Source organism: Lingula anatina, chromosome 2 (genome assembly GCF_051362555.1).
Source record: "Lingula anatina isolate TDL-2025a chromosome 2, LinAna3.0, whole genome shotgun sequence".
Taxonomy (NCBI): Eukaryota; Metazoa; Brachiopoda; class Lingulata; order Lingulida; family Lingulidae; genus Lingula; species Lingula anatina.
The window spans coordinates 2,164,202-2,182,291 of NC_141768.1; the positions used below are offsets into that span (position 1 = coordinate 2,164,202).

At 36.3% G+C, this 18,090-nt stretch overlaps 1 protein-coding gene across 6 annotated transcripts in view; it reads left to right on the top strand.

Moving 5' to 3' along the window:
* LOC106154100 (zinc finger MIZ domain-containing protein 1) overlaps positions 1 to 18,090 on the top strand; it is a 101,796-nt gene that overhangs the window by 64,126 nt on the left and 19,580 nt on the right. For 4 of the 6 annotated variants that reach the window (XM_087006548.1, XM_087006549.1, XM_087006551.1 and 1 more), the window contains 3 exons: positions 3,604 to 3,723; positions 4,669 to 4,782; positions 10,402 to 10,507. In XM_087006548.1, the coding sequence (XP_086862674.1) occupies positions 3,664 to 3,723; positions 4,669 to 4,782; positions 10,402 to 10,507 (280 nt within the window). In that variant the 5' untranslated portion in view covers positions 3,604 to 3,663. Of the gene's footprint in view, positions 1 to 3,603; positions 3,724 to 4,668; positions 4,783 to 10,401; positions 10,508 to 12,534; positions 12,780 to 16,662; positions 16,806 to 18,090 lie in introns of those variants that run through there. The other 2 variants (XM_087006554.1, XM_087006553.1) reach the window with 2 other exon arrangements.

The following is an 18,090-nucleotide window of genomic DNA, read 5'->3' on the forward strand; positions in this document are numbered from 1 at the left end:
CTATGTATTCCCATCTCTTGCATTCAATTTAGTGAGAAGTTTACAGCATGGTATGTGAATTTTGCAACTGTCCTTGAGAGAATGTTGATTGCATTGCATTTTCATCCTGGTACCAACCTTTTCATGACTTAGTTTTTACTGAAACTTGAACCATTTCTTGCCTTGTTTGAGTCATTCTTTGAGATTATCTTGAACTTCTTGTTGTCTTTTTTGTTGGTTTTTTCTAGTTGTCTGTTTGACTGTGTTTGTGTTGATAAAAGATTGGCAAACAAGCACAGTCAGTAGTAGAAGTTTGTTTAAATATATACACTTGTTACAACTTAACAGCTCTGTGAGTTATACACGTGAAGCTAGCGAGTAAATTACTCAATCCGTCAAAGTGGCCGCAGTGAGAATAAAATATCTGCTTTTCCAATGAGCTCAGCGCACAAAGCAAACTGGAAACAAGATTATTTTTATTCATTATTGCTGAATGATTTATGGACATTTATCTATTGATTCTTGACTGTGAGTTGGCAGTGCTGCGTTATTTGGTGGCAGAGAATGGCAACCATATTCTCAGCTCTTGTGCACTATTTTTTATAATATTTTATAACATATTAGCTTTTTTTTCTGCTTCCCACCTTATCTGACATATCTCACAGCTTTGGGAATACACGTCACATAAATCCATAATATATTCTAATCTTGTTCTATTGTAGTTATATTTGACACCAAATCAAGTACAGGAGGGAAAAGCTACAGTGACGTCTTTAAAGCTTTTATTTAATACACCATTGAATAGAGAGGAACTCGGAGAAAAAGGTCATCTCAGCACTTAAGGCATATTTGTTCTTCAATTTGTGGGAGTGGATTCGCTGCTAGTTTATAGGCAGGCCAGTGAAGCCCAGATGGAACAAACCAGACAGTTTGAACTGCAGGTTCTCTGCAGTGGGAGAAAGTGATAGGGATAGTTGACTTTCCGTTCTGTTCCTTGTCTAACACCTGGTCTGTGAATGTGATCACTTAGTTGTGAAATTACACCCAGGCATAGAGAAGCTGCCACACTCTACAACACTCCCTGTGTATACTTGCTATAAAATTGAACACATTTACACTAATGAGCTAATCGATAAAGCGTCGGGATTGTGCAAAGAAAAAAAGAGGTAATAAATTAGACATCGTGGAGAGTTTTGTTTCTTGGTAAATTGTGACCCAGCTGAACCTTTTTGAACTGGTTTTAAGATATTTTTTGGGTTGGAGTTATCAGAGTTGAATCTTTGATCGTTTTTCTTGGTATCAAATCAAGCTAGTATGGATGGATCAGGCTATCTTGTCATTAATTTATACACATGTAGATGATTACATATATTTTGTGCCTAGAGGGAATTGGGGAGATACCTACCACATATAGCTTGCACAAGCCTGTGTAATTGATAAATTAATTATCCTAGCAGTGTTGTCCTATCAGTCCTACATTTCTATGTACACTTGTAGGGTATAAAAACTTTGTGGAGTCATAGCCTCTTTTACAAATGCCATTACCAGTTTTTTTGTCAGAGAAATGTTTTGTATTCAATCCTCCGTTATCGTTAATAATTCTATACATTCTGCCGAGTCATTCTTGTCTAGCAGCATTTATTCCAACGATGACAGAACACATTGCTTTTTCCCCAGGTGAAAAGAAGGTTTACATTTTTTATAGAACTCACACAGAAAAAAACAACAACATACGAGCCTGGATAAGTCACTCCATGTACAAGTAGCTTATGATATGTTAATATTTCATTTTGCCTGCAGGTCAAATGTAATGAAATTATTTTGTTATAAAAGTAGCCTGTCACTTCAGGTGGCCTGGAGAGCATGTATATAGCATTCTAGGAAGGACACCTGGTGGAGAGATCTTACCAGTGGTAGGTGACTGAAGGAAGATGGTCAGACTTCCTTTGACAAGGAGGATGAAACTGTTCAGTTAACCATGTGTTATGATATGCACTTTTTGCACTTGTGATAGGCCAGGTCAGTCAGCTACATGAAATTCAGATATGAGACAAAAAAAGCCTTAAAAGTGATACTAGGATGTATAGCTCCTTGATCTGTTAATGTGAAGGTAGGCTCAATGCTCCAAACAAGAAGGGGCAATTTTTTTGTGTTTAATTTATTTTTATTTATATTTTGCCAGTCAAGTATTAATGTTATTTGCTTCATATGGGTGCTATTAGATTATTTAGTGGGAGGTAAGTTTCTGGTAACCCAATTAGACTTTAAAGAAAAGGCAACAGTAGTGTTTTTAATTTAGAGAACAGTTTACATTCAAAGTTGCTTGACATGTAGGATGCATATTGTATCTCAGACAGCTTACAGAAAGGTGTCATATGAAAAGGAACTGTCTTAACACTACTGACTATTGTTGTGATCATGCAGTTATGTGCTGTATTTGAGGAAGAACATCTCAGATACCATGGAGGTTGACACATAAGAGTAATTTCTCTCTTTCTACTGTGGGTGGTTGTGTTACATCCAGGTGGGATGATAACACAAAGGAGGAAAATAACATGGATGATTGTGCAAAGATGGACATCATTGAATTCATCACTGCCAAGGCTGACTTTGCTGAAGTTGTATTTACCTTTGGAAATTGTGCTTTTGTGTTCAGCTTCCTGTTAGTGTATGTGCTATCAGTGTTTATTGCCTTTGGAATATTTACGTGGATTGCTTGGAACTAGTTATGAAAGTTGTTTCAGTCTATTATCTCTCCTCCTAGAACTGTCATAAGATGGAGAGGGGATGGTAAGACAACTTGAAACCACACTTTTTATGGGGAGCTGAGCTACCTGGTTACATGGAGGCCCCATTATCATTCCACTTACTTGGGATATATGTCTAAACACATTTAACTTTAACTCCAGTCCCCTGAGCTCGAAAACAAAACACTGAAACAAAACTGGCTGTACTAGTCTGGTAGCTGAGCTTTTACCTGGTGGTGTGTGCCTGACTGAGGTTAAAACAAGCCCATGTAATGTATGTTATGTGTTCTAGTAATGTTAGAGGTTTAGCAACATTGTAAATTTACTGTGCACTACTCACTTGGAAGGATTCAGAGAAAATTGGACTTGAATGATTTATAGGGTGCGGCCAACAATATGTTTACTCAAATTATTATTGCTAGTCGTGTTGTGAAGTTGTAACAGTTGGGTTATCTCTAGGCCATATGATAGGTATTTCTATTATTACTATGTGTGTGCACTTACTATTCACAAGTAAAGTGACAATGTGTATGTGTGGGCTATAGGTGATAGAGGAATGGATTAAGCTAATATGTGGTACACAACATGCACTATATTTGGTATCAAGGGATTAAGTGTGCAGTGGTTTGCAGATTGATTATATTTGCACATTTTTTGTTATTCTTTTATACCTCGTTAAGTAAAATTTTACTTGCTGTATTCTTCTTATATTGTAAATCACTCTGATCGCCTGTTTATTTTCAGTTTTTAGACTGATTTTGTGATTGCCAGTTGACACAGTACAATTTCCATATAAGATTTATTTAGAAACATGTTTATCACAATTTAAAATGGTTAAGTATTCCTCTGGTTAAGTATTCTTGTTGTTTCATTCTAGTTTGGGTGTGTCCGTGGCATCCCAGTGTGAGTGTTCCTGCACCCGCACACACTCACCACCATGAATGAGATGGACAGACATATTCAACAGACCAATGACAGACTACAGTGCATAAAAACGGTATGTTTCTCTCTCTCTCTCTCTTTCTCTCTCTCTCTCTCTCTCTCTCTCTCTCTCATATGTACACAAAATCCACTTACATTAATATTTTAATAATGTTTTACAAGTATTGTTATCATGCCATATTGTACTGTGTTTGTACATAAACTTACAAACCATTTCTTAAAGTGTGCTGCTGTAAATAATTGTCTATCAAATTTAAACTCTAAACAACTGTGATGGTCCATAGTGAACACTTGCTGATGAGTCTTCTCTCCTTTTATGAATTGCCCATGGCAGACTTCACCAAACCTACATTCCGTGATGTCTTTCTTTTGTCATTTATGCAGTTTTAAGTTGATTTGATAATATCATAAAAGTGGGTGGGCAAAATGAGAGAAACTTGTTTGGGAGGGTTTTGTGCTATGAAGGTTGAACCAGCTCCACTGCAAATGGCAACGAGAAGCAGTTTGTCAGAAAATCAAGATGATTACTTCAGCCATAAATATGTAGGCGAGTCCCATTTCAAGTGTAAAAAAGCATCATGATTGAAACCAATCATTGTGGAGTTGATTAAGAAAGAAGGAGTGTGTAGGACATTTAGGAGAAACTAATAGGACACGGAATACTTGGAGGTTTTGATAACTGTATCTTTCAACAAAACACTGAGAAATTTGACAAAAAAGGAGAAAGAGTCAATCCTAATCTGATAAAAGTCACAGAGTGTTGTTCAGACTTGAGGCTAGTACTCTTCACATATTCACATATATTCTGTACAATTTAGACATTCACTTCTGGTGTAAATCAGGTGAAAATCAAAAGTTCTGCAGCTGTAATGTATTTCAGCCCTGTAAACCTTCACAAGGTGCATTGTGAAATTGTAATTAAGCAATGTCTACATGAATTTGTTGCAGTTCTTACCACAACATTTCTATCATGTTTCTCCTCTTTTTTTATTTCTCGCAGCACCTTGCCAATCCAGCAGGCTTTCAGAACGCTGCTCGCGAACTTCTAGAGTGGTGCTCTGATGCACGTGCATTCCAACGAGCATTTGAACAAGGCCTTATGGGCTGCTTGACGGTGAGTTTTCTCATCTTTTTACCATAGTTTATTTTAGAGGCTAAGTGCCACATAAAAAGTTTATAACCTCAAAAATTATGATGGTATATTGAAAAGATGTTTACAGTGTATATTGGTAGTTGCATTTTGGTAAGTCACACATAGCCATAGAGTGCCTTTTGCAGATATTTCACATTTTTATAGCTTTACAAGATACTATCGATCGTATTATTATGTCAGTTTGGCAAATAAGTTTTGCAGATTTTATGATATTAGATGGCACAGATATTATTATTTCATGATTAATCTGTGAATCAATATTTAAGCTGTTGTTTCCCTCTCTAAATGGTATAAATGAACCGTAGGAATTTCAATTTGATATTGACCCTCCCGTTTCCGGATATTTCCACAGGAGGAGGAGGAGTAGGAATTGTTAACCTTAGTTTACCACCAGGAATATTTAAAAGGGAAATATCGTAACTTACCCCAGCAGTCAAGCAGTTTGGTGAAACACATAATGCTCTAATTTTATTATCATAACAAAGGAAGATTTATGTTTGATAACCTTGAAATGACTTGAATATGATGTTTAAAGCATTTAACCAAACTATAAAGTTTTATAGAAAAAAAAATGCACTATGTTGAGAGATGTTTATGGATTTTACTAATTTCAAAAGTGATTATGGTAATGGTTGGATATAGAGGTCTAATTGAAGGAACTGAGTGAAGCTGACATTGGTCATGGATGGTAATACATGATCAAAATATAGTTCATGCGGTATTTACACCTTTAATTTTCACTTTTATGCCTTTAACTTGAGATTCATCGTGAAAATGTATTCTGGTGCATGCACATGCACACACGCACACACGCACACACACACACACACACACCTGTCAATAAAGTAAAATTGGAATGGTTTTAGCTCTAAAAAGTGTGGAATGTTATTTAATTGTTTTGTACCTTTCTCCAACTGGCATAAATCCCGGTGTGGCTGTCACCCCAGCACAGGGCCTGGGACGCCCCCATACTGTTGGAGGGGTACAGGTTTCATACTTGACTGGCACAAAAATTATTTGTGGTGCTTAACTTTAAAATAATCCCCAAACGATGAATATTGTATTTCCTTGATCTGTATTTCACAGCGGTGAGTGCAGACAAATGTAAAAAAGATGCCGTAGTCTTGCGATTAAATGGGCTATTAAAGTCTTCAGGAGCTGGGGATGATTTATTTATGGGGGGACAGTGTAATACTGGTAATGTTTCACCTGAATCAGAACTACACTGGTGTACAGATGCCCTGTGCTGTAGAAGCAGGTAGTAAATATTCATGGACAGTAGAGATGGTTCCAGTTACATAGGTTACCCACTCTGCATAGCAATTACATAGATTAGATTAAAGGCCTGTGGGCATGAGGCTGTGTAAAAGAGCCATATTAGATGCATCTCTGAGGCTCTTAATGATTATTGCTGATTAAGTAATTGAAATATTGTGTCCTGATGCTGTTAGTTGACACTGTTTTTTCTGCTGATATGCAGTTGTTCGATTTGCTTGCGCCCATCCCTTTCCTTCCTGCTGTTTAAAAGCATTTGCAAATCAAATCTCGGAGAAAATGTTGCTTATGCGTAGCAAAGCGAAAAACAATCCAATCTATTCAGTTACTGACACTACTTTTCTTAATGCGTGAGGAGATTTGATATACATTGTTTTTGAAAATCAGATATTGATTTCAGCTGAATTGTTTTTTATTTTAAATCTTGGAAAAAGAAGAATATGTTCTTACACTCGTATGCATATACTCATGCACTGACACGTGCAACACATGCATGCACAAACTTCTGAACAGATACACAAAGCACCATTTTCATCAACCCTCATCAAAAAATTGATCAAATATTCATATGGGCAAAACAAAACCACAACAGCCCACCTAAGTAACTTCACAGCTGGCTGGCCTATGCGTGTATTTAGAGCCCAGAAGTTTCTTTTTTTTTCTCTTCATAGGACTGACTCTGGATGTTTACATAGCGCATCTTTCTCCCATCTGTTACTAATCAGGTAACTAGGGCTAGGTATGCCGTTCCTTGGCCTCGGCTCATTCTTACTACATACCTCCGAGAGCACAGCGAGATGCTGCTGGAAACTCTGGATCTCTGGCTTGGAGAGTTTTTGAAGGAAATTGTTGTGAGAGGCTTCACAGCAATTTTTCTTAGTTTCCTAGCAAAGTTTTTTTTTACATATCTTGAGTATTCAACTAAGGCAATTTTCAGTCAGAGGTTTCTGGAAAGTTTAGTGCTCTGTCTGTATTTTTTTGGCAACTTTTGCTTGATCTGAACTTCCTGCAAGTGTATTTTTTTTAACTCTGCCAGATGTCTTATTATGATGAAGCAGATAGTAAAACTGAAGAAAAAACATTTAATGCACAAAATATTTTGTACAAACTTGGTTCTACACAAAGCTGACATAAAAAAAACAAAAAAAAAAAATGCGCCCATGATTTTGCCCTGAAAATCTACTCTTAGCAACAAAAAAAATCACCCCAGCTTTAGTCAGAACTAAAGAATATTTCCCCAAAAATGGTATGGTCAAAAATCAATAAATATTTCTTGAGATGGACCCCGGCACTGAGCTATTCCCAGCACAGGTAGAACTAGATTCTGGGACCAAATATAACTGGTCTGACTTGAACACCTAGGAGACGGTGATTTCATGTTGAAGTCACGGTGTCTAGGGAGTTCTAGCTGATCAATGCAAACCAACAGGATGGTTAATTGGGAAATATTCACAGCAAATCAAAGGAGATCAGAGACTGTGGAATATGAAAGTGGGAGTATGGAGAGAGAGAGAAAGACAGAGAGAAAGATCATCCTACACATGTTAAGCAAATCGGTTTACCTTCTTAATTGAATCAGAGGGGAGCAGATAATGCTGGTGTTTGCGGCACTTAGCCGTGGAGTGACATGATGAATGGCTTTATGATTGTAGCCAGGTTGCTGCAGCCAAACAACATAGTTGAGAGATGTTGATTTATTTCAAAGGTGGTAGCATGGAGATGATCAGGCTATCGTAACAGTCTAGTGGGAAAATTACCAGTGAATTCTCTACCTGTCTTGAAACCCACATGCAATGCACACAGCAACAAAACAACCTGGCTTTTACTGCTCAACGGTAATTAATTGATAACCTTGTTTACCAAAATCATACCTGACTTTTGATTTATGGTCAGAAGGGGTGGAAGGTGGCGACTCCTGGTGGCGGCTGTGGTACCTTCAATTAGATTTTTAAGACTTCCCGTTTGTTGAACAAGAAGACAAAAAAAAAATAGAAAAAAGCAAGCATTTTAAAGAAATTCTCATTTTTTTAACAAAAAGACGAAAAAAAAACTTGGAAAAAGCTGGTGTTGGGCTCTTGTGTTGTTTTAGTTCATATTTTTAAGAATGTTTGGTTTTCATATGAAGTCTTTTCCAACAAGTTGACATCAACTGTGCATACTAGAAAGAAACCAAAAGGATCCTGATAGAAATGGAAATATTCAAGAATTTTTTTACTGAAATGATGATCCATAAAGAAGCAATGATGTTTCTTTTCACTTTTTTCACAACCATATAAAGCGTTTTACCCAGCTGAAATTCATTACTCATTAGTCTGTTGGATGCTGAGAGAGAGAGAGAAAAATTCCAAAGCATTCCCAGTCACTTGGCCCCATCTGACACATAGTCTAGGGGGATGATTTGTGGAAGGTAATTCCCCCTATAAATCAGTCTGATATTATTCACCTTGTGGCATATCATATTCTCATGAAGTGCAAACTGTTAAGACTATTGTGAATTTATAGTCAACCGCCTTGCTCACGTACTGCCGCAGAAGAATTAAATGCAATCACGAACATCTCTTTGTTCGATTAGAGAAGAATTTTCCCTTGCATGTCATGATGAAGATTATATAACCATGACACATGCCTTTTTCATTTCAAGCAGAGATAACCAAGACATGCAAATTAAGTAAAAAAAATGTTAAAACAAGTACTTTATAATGGATGGTGTAGGTGTGTAAGGAGATTGTGTTGGTTGCCTCATAGAAATCTCAACTGCCACAATCTCCTCCAGTATCAGTTCAGGAAGAATGTGTTCTGCATTGGGTCTAAGCCAAGGTTTACAAAGTTGCCATCCCATAAATTTGCGTAATTCCTAGAACTAGTTTAGTTGGAATTTATTTTGTTTTGATAGAAATACAAGGAGTTATGTGCAGTTGGTGAATGACTTTTCCCTGCACTTGTTTGTTCACTTGGGAATTTTAACTCTGTGGTGCCAACAAAATAAAGGGAGGTTGAATTAAATATTTAAAAACTCCTTTGAGTATTTTTACTGTTTTTTCCAGATATGTCTTCCTGTTAATTTGATGTTAATTTAAAGGGATAATAAGTCTTCATATGAGGTCTATATTTCACAATAAAAACATTGTGAATAACTCAAAGAAATATAATATATTCTGTTTTACGACAAAAACAGCAGTTAAAGCTATTATTCTGATATCTGAGCTTGTCTTCAGACCACGTGACCTCCATTGATGGCTATACTCTGTTATAATCTCTTAAGAGATTTTAACAAAAAACCAAACTTTTTAGAAAAAAACCAGGGACTAACTTTGAATGTAAAAATGGATTCATTAACCATTGGCAAGTACGGGAAAATTGTTTTTGACCCCAGGAAAATTCATTTTTTGGCCAAAATGAAGAGTTATTATCCCTTTAATATTAACCTCCTGTACATGTAGAATAGGACATTACATGTAATTGTAATAAGCAATACCAAAATTTATCACAGCAGTTAGTGTGTTTAAATATTATGTATTTTATTGTTAGAAGGAAGTAATGCCAAAATTTACCTGTGAATTAGGGGGATTTTTATTAAACAATTAAAATTAGCTATAGCATCATGGCAAAATACCATTAAATATAACCTGAGAAGAATTAAGATGTGCTCAACAGATATTGATGACAGCAAATAAATATAAACTGCTGGCATTTTTCCAGTGAGTCTGGCACACAGTTTTAAGGACATTCAGGCTGGAATCCAACAGCTTTTTGGCAGAGTCTTATCTTGTTGTCAATATTAACCATTAATCAGGTTTCGCTGTAACCCTGAATGAGGTTTTGTTAATTTTTTATTCTGAAATTAATGATAGGCTTCAGGCCCATTTCCAGTACAGTTGTGATGGTGTGTGGTAACAGGATATTGTAACGGGAGTCATCCGAGATTGCCAAAGTCTCACTGTTTTTCCTAAAATTGAACAAGATTTCATGAGGTTTGGGAGAGAGTGGGGTCAGCATTATTGGCAGATTGAGACTTCAGTTTTGTCTTGTCTTGTATTTTAACCCTGCTTATCACTCTGCCACACTGCCATAAGTTCAATCTCACTGTGTTCATCAGGATGTGACTCGTGCTCAGCAAATGTTTATTGGTTATTCATTGGTTGTGATCAGAGTGCCTACCGTACACGCAAGGCATGATCTAGCCCACTTGTCTAACTGACTGCCAGTTGGTTAATATCATCGTATCAATTAATGCTTAAACCACATAAAGTGGTAATAAAAAAGATACAAGGGTTATATTGGCTATTTGTAATTTGTATCTTTCAGGTTGTTAGCAGAGTTGCAGCACAGCCAGGTTATGACCTTGACCTTGGCTACAGGTTATTGGCAGTATGTGCTGCCCACAGGGACAAGTTTTCACCAAAGTCTGCAGGTAAGCCTCTCAGTCCAAAGCCCAAATATCAAAAGTCTACCCCTCCCCCTTCCAGGCCAAAAATCAGAAGCCCCTCCCCTCTTCCATTCTATCCCCTTCTCCTTTTTTACTTGAGATCAGCTTCCCTTTCACTGTTTTCTCACTTTATGATTGTTTTCATCTGCAAGACATATATATTTATTTGTGTGGCCAGAATATATAGATGTTTAACCTTTCCTTTTTTGACAGTTTTTAGTTACCAAGACTAGAAAATTAAATAGTTCTAAATTAAGGATTTACTCCTGTTTCATTTATTTACTTGTGAAATTTTTTATCATATGATTGGAGTGAAAATACATTGTTTTTGTATAGTTGGGTGCATTTTGCTTATTATTTATTAATTTATTGTGTGCTAAGCTCTATTTTCCTGAAAGAATTTACAATTTTGATTACTGTTTAACTTGCCATGTTGTAATATACTTTCATCATGACATATTTGTCTTGAGGAAAAACAAAATAATAGAATGATTCCTCATTAGTTTATTTCGTAGAATAAAAATCAAATGTAAAAAAAATTAACAAAAAAGGTTAATCTGACAAAACTAAAGTCAAAAGTTGTTTGAACTAGAATGTTCCAAAGCAGCCACCATGTAAACCTTGTGTCCATTTAAAGTGAGCTACCCTGGAATTTGCATGCTGCGACAAATTTTTCCAGCAACCACAAAAATGAGGGGGAATTTATTTTCTTACCGCCGTCATCATAAAAGTTAACTGCGTCATAATTTCCCCTCCAATATCCAGGTGCACAAAGCAATGGTCTGCCCACAACTGCAACCAATGGATGCAAATGTTTCAAGATTTTCCCCTGCCATGCCTTGCATGAGGATAATGGCATCCATAAATAGAAGACAATTTCTTGTTTTAGGGTTACGTCCTTGTAATGTAAGGACATAAAGTGAATGAATTATAGATGAGGATGTTACTGTATGTTAATGGTTTTTGGAAATTTTTTCCTCTTCTCTGTAAAATGCACAGGTTAGTTGTGTTGAAGATGTGCTGCTTTAGCATCCTTTTCAAGGTTTTACTACATTTAGAGATTGATTTTGAAATTATTTGCCTCATAGATGCTAGTCTTGGTCCATGTTCTGGTACATTTTCTTTGTCCATTGCCAAAGGTGAATTCTACTTAAAATTTTTATCAGTATGATCTATCAAGTAACAGTGGTATATGAAAACAGTGGTTCTGTTCACATCTGGAATGACATACACTTGAAATAGTTGGTGTCATATAACCACAACATTCCCTTACATTGGATCCCTGGTTAGAAAAAATAATAACAATAACGGGTCCCAGTGGCATCTTGTTGCCTGAAAACAACGGTTAGACCTATCCCTGCCTAAGTTAGTCTGGTTGTGAACATGCCTGGCATCAGTTAAACTACATCCTGCCTATGTCTGGTTGTGAATGCGGCTGTTTTCACATTCCACTTCACCTCAGTCCACTGTTTGGAAGATCACAATCTAATCAGCAGCTAGGACTGGAAAATGTAGAATATCTAAGGTCTGGTAATTTCACAGTAGTCATGATTACAGCTCCATTGCTCATGTCACTGCATCTATATCTATAAATGTATTTCATTGCATTAGAAATGTGCATTATGATGAAGAATTGATCACTTTCAAACAAAGAAAAACATGATATTTATGCTCCAAATTAAAGCCAACCAAATTACCACGTTTTCTAGCCACAGTAGACATTTAAACAAGTGACCTCCAGGCAGCCGGGATTTGTAATTCAAATGAGCACCATGGAATTGTGGTGACCAAAGAATGTCACATATGAGCCGTGAAAAGTCTTTGTCAGGGGCGGATTTAGGCCGTCTTCTGGGTCTTCCGGAAGACGGTCAGATTTTCAAGTTTACATTGACGGGTATCTATTTTTTTCTGTCGGAAGACGGTCAAAAATTGGAAGTTGGCTCAACAAAGATAATTTGGAAGACTGTCAGAAAATATCTCTGGATCCGCCCCTGTTTGTGTTATATATATATATACAGTGGTCGCAGTAGTATCATAGTTAAAGTAGAACTAAAAGTCTGTCAAGTCAACAGGTTCAGTGACAGCTTGGTGTATCCTATAGCACTGTCTCCATCCTCAGAAACTGACCCTGACGTGGACTTGATTGACTGTTCTCGTTCTCAACCAAACTGGACATACTGTGTAAATGTAAAAGCAGTAGCATTTACCTGAGCGTGGTTGTAAGGATATAACAATGAAGACCCATATTTTTTTAGTTGTAAGTATTACCAGCAGATTGTGGTGGAAGGATTAAAGTCAACCATACAGGCAGATGTTTTTGCAGTGCAGATTAAAAGTCAGATTTTAACATCAGGTTGTGTCTGGTTGTAAGCTGCACTTAAAAAAAAAAAAAAAATAGTAACAGTAGGAAAACTGGTGTATGCGTCAGTTTGTGGGAGGGATTAGCGTAAAACTTGATGGCTCTTTTACGTATTAGCTATTAAGGTAAGGAAATATGAACTTGCTGGGTGGATTATGAAGAGATGGATTAATTGTACCAGCAGATACGAATAGTAAGTTTCAGGTAAAATTAATCAGCAATGGCAATTTATGTGACTGAAAAACTGATGTAAGGTGTTTGTCTGAATATCAGAGGATGTTAAACAAGACAATTGGTGGATTTTATTTTGTTAACTTTCGTTGCTGCCTATTGTTTATTTGTGTAAGATAAAATAAAAGACCAACCCATGGGTAACTTTTTTTTTCCTCTGTCTTTTTGCATCATGTACTATAAATAAATTTAAAAGACCACCAAGCTGTTCAACTTGAATTAATTAAGATAGCAATTTACCACCTGGTTTTTCTATTTTAGCTGAAGAGAAGAATCAAAAGTATATATTTAAAAATGTACTGTATAGCTGATATTAAAAGGAAGAATAAATTGCCTTTTTTTTCATCTTTTAAACACTTATTATTATTATAACTATGCACCACCAGTAGCTCCTATTTTATTTAGCAAGTTTTGGCAAGCATTTTTACACAAGATGTGTTTACAAAAAATATAGCATTATCTGTATTACGACTGTTGTCTTCTTTTTCTGTGTAAATGTAACTTCTGGCCAACTTCTCACTACTACCTCCAACTGTGTGGGACTCTGCTCACTCTTGCACCTTAAACAGCCATCTCAAAATAACAGAATTATGCAAGAATTTTATCTGCAGTCTGCCAGAGAGAGACAGAGGTCAGCTCGAATGTGGCAGGAAAAAAAAACACAGACAGGAGGCACATTTGTAGCTTGTTATATAATTAAGAATGGTTTTGATCATCATATATACCTGGAGGTTGTTAGAAACACTGCACAGAGGAGTTTGAACTAGTCTTACTTATAATTTGCTTTCTGTACATTAGAGGGAGGGGGGAGAAGAGGTTAGGGAAAACATTTTGCGTTCCGCGTGATTGGCCTTATTTTTCGAGCGTGATGTGTTATTTGAGCCAAATATTCTGCATGAAATGTGATTCAGGAATTCTTGGTGATTGACCTGAATATATTTTTTGTTATTGGTGATTGAGCTGTTTTAATTCTTGGTGATTGGTGATTAAGGGGGATATTCCCTACCCTAGGGGAACAGAGGTTGGCAGTGAGGGGAAAAAACGAGAAATGAGCTCTATGGTACTTGAACCTAATTAGATGATATGGATAAAGTAGCCGTAGAAGTAAGTGGATTGAAAACATATCATGACATGTCATACCATGCTTTGATGGTGATGAAAAATAGAGATGCCATTTGAGAGACCCTCATATTGTGTATAATTAATATCTTAATGGCTGTGATGACCTTTTGAGGAATGGTCATTTACCTTGACCTCTGACCTCTGTGGAGCTCCCAGAGCACACCTCATTGAGATATCTACTTACTTGTGTACCTGGTAGAAAATTAATTGTGGGATTATTTCACTGCAGACATATCCCTGTGGTATCTTCTTTATCTCCATGAGATTTATTTAATTTTGATGAAAAAAATTGCACTAGCACACGTGGCTTTATGAAAATATAATTATAACGTTTAGTAGGGTGTAAAGATTGGCATCCAGATTATACATACCATTTGTTGGAATATTTCTAATGAAGATGAAATATCTGTCAACATTTTTATCTGTTTTAACTATGAATTAATCCAACTCTAGGAGTCTGCATGTTTAGAGTCATCAAAAATATGTTTAAAATTGTTTGTGGCAAGGTTAAAATATTAAGTTTTTACAACTTCTACAGTTGTCAAGTTGTCAGAGAAAAGATTTTAAAAAATTGCTGTATGTAATTCACAGGAGTTCTGTTCTATATATGTAAGTATTCTGCATAGTTGAAGTTTTTTTTTTCTTTGTTGGGGAGTTTGTTGTCTTAAAGACGTCATGAATCCTCAAATTTTGCCAAATGTTCAGTATTTGACCATATCCTTTTTGAAAAGTTTTTGCATTACGTGCATGACATGCAACCATACGAGAGAGTCACGACTTTGCTTCATGTTTAGAATGATACATGCGTCTCATGTTTCAAGCCAACATTCACCTTCTGATATTTTAAATTCAAGGATGAGTAATTGATTAATGGAATGGAAAATTGTAGTCATAGAGTTTTTAATGAGGAAGTTATCACAGTTGTGAAACACGAATAACAATAATGATGATGATAATAAACTATAAAAATGTATTAATAAATAAAGTAAAAGAAATGATTTGTTATTTTTTAAATGTATGTGTCGCCCCTTTCTGACAATAATAATAAATATTTAAAACTGGCTTATTTCAAATTTTTCACCTAATGAAGAACAACAAATAGGCGTAACTATAAGCTATAAGCATCTGTAACAAAATTTAATATTCTGCAGGTTGTGGTAGATTTTTGATATACTATTGTAAACCATGTATCACATTACGCTCATTTATGTTTTGTTTAGTTCCTCAAAGATGAGCACCATTCACCTTTATTTTATCAAACCACTGTACATTTTTCCAACATAGAAGCTCCCAACAATTTTTTCATTTAGAAAATCCTCCTAGATATGGGAATGTTTAAGGCTGATACATGATATTAACTTTAATTTTGTCAAAGCACTGTAAATTTATCCAGCATGGAAGTTGCCAACAATTTTCCATTTTAAAAATTGAGGCCTACTTCTATTGCAAATGCACCTTCCAACCTGCCCCCTGGTGGTATTATTTAGTTGGCCCAAGTGAGTTCAGTTGGGAATACGTCTTTGTGTTGAAGTATCTTGGGGAGAGAAAAGAGCAGAACTCAGTCACTTTGTACAGACCTAACCCAGTGATTAGTCCAGTACCCACTTTAACAACGCTCAGCACAATTAAACATCAAATCACTAGGTTGTTAATTAGCTGAAGGATAAAGTTTTTTGTTGGATAATATTTTTGACATACCTTTTTTATGAACATTTGTTGCGTGTTAGAATTTTTTCATTGGCAGTTGTATTTTCAAGTTTTTTTCTTTTCATTTTCCCATTAAACCAGTTATTCCAAGCGTCATTGTTTGCCATAAACATGTTTGCACAAAACCATAAATTGGACAGTAATTTAAAAGGAGAACTTTTAGCCCATGACTAGTAATTTCATGCCAATTGTTTAGCCTTGTCTGAGGAAGAGAGATGGAGATATGTTGCAGAGAGTAGACAAGATCTAATTGACAGTTCAACCTCTCTTGTGCCTTTTGTTCACAGCAGATGGCAGTGCATTAACAGAAAAACTTCCACTTCCAGAAGGATTGTCTGCCAGATAAAGATCATCAGCCTTTTGTATAGGCTGAACCACATAATTGATTTTACAAAACTTGGTCACAACATTAGATGCACTCAGGATCAAAAGACACCTGCATATTAAATGACAGAGGGGTGGGCGTAGAAGTGAAGGAACAGCCTCAGCAGGTGGGAAAGCCAAGAAAGTAACTGCCAGTCAAAAGGGAGAAGAGAAAGGAAGAATTTTTTAGCTTTATGACATCTAAGAAAATCTTATCCTATTATCCAAAAGATGATATCTGCATTAAGTTGTATTTTATAGTAACTAAAATTTGTAATTATAACTGTTTTTATGAATACCACCAAAATAAATGCAACAGACCAAATTTTCATCCGCCTCTCCCCCTGAGAAACCCACTGAGCCCAATTAGGTCCCAATTGGCCAATATAGGTTGTATGGATTAAATAAAGTTAGTTTGGTTAGACACATTTTGTTGAAAGAAGGAGGTCAGGGGGAGCAGATAATGTTATCAATATGAAACCTTGCAACATGGAACCTGTGGTAAGAGTTAGCCAGGGCGCAGGCCTGTCTGCATTGCAAATGTAGCAGCAATTTATCGCCATAGTTCTTGATTTGTCTCTGTCAGTAAATACATGATGCAGTTATTATTACAACTGGCGCTTAGCTCTTTAACCTGTCAGCTGCAATACAAAGCATACATGTCTTTAAGCTTAGCATGGAGTAGCATGTTGAATATTTTATCATCGTTTATTCTGTAACAGTTTTATGGACGAGGTAATTAGGCCAGTCTGATTATTGCATATAAATCATGACACTAGAAGGTTATTTCTTAGTAATTGGATGCCAGTTTATTAGTTTTATCAAGTGCTGTCTCTCGGCAGAATGCTTTTTTTCCTGTTCATTATTTTGATGACCTTTTCATTTCAGTGGTATAAGTGTGCAGGTTATGATGTTGATCAATGAACTTTAAAAGGAGCACTCCTTGAATTCTGTAATCAGGCAGTTACTCCCAGATTCACAGGCAAACAATTGACTCACATTCTAATTTCTCTAAACTGGAACACGAGACTTTCAGTGGTTTTTCTACTAACCCTGGTAGAAAAAGCAATAATTTATGACTTTAGGATGGGCAAGTAATTGGCATTAGGCCCAGTCTGAAGTAGTTGGTAGACTTAGTGAAAGTGATATATCTCCATTTCTTATGTTGTCTCAATTTCTAGCAATCCAGTGCAGTGATTGTAACATGTTGGCTCAGGGCCTGGAAAAGTTGCTGTGTTGTTATTGTGTAGGGTATTGTTCTAGAAGAATGCCCTTATGGCTTTCCACTGGGCATGGGTCAAGCCATAGTTGACTCGGGGCTAGACAGTTGACTGAGTCGTGTTCACACAGAGGAATTTTTTTAACCCGAGAGTCACGACTTGACTGTCTTCAGATCAGTTAACAGCTAGTTAGCTTAGAACTTGTGTAATGTGATAAGAGTAAAGTGATTTTCTTCACTCAATAGCTAAATATTGAAAATTTTCACCTCCAATATTTTGATGTCTCTCTGGGGCATCATCATTATCAAGGAATGAGGCTTTCCAGGTGAATAGCCCCTATTAAGGAGATATTTGCCTTCCCCCCCCTCCACAGCCTGCTGTCCTAAGTGGTTAGTTATCTCCTGACATCAAACAGCCCAATGAAGACAGTTCCCATTTTGAGTAAAGTCTTGTGTGAACACGCCTTAGAAGCCCTAGATGTGCCTGGGTTTATCATGCTACTACAAAATGAAACCAAAACTTATACTTCACCAACCCTGTTAGGTACGAAGAGAATCTTTCTAAGG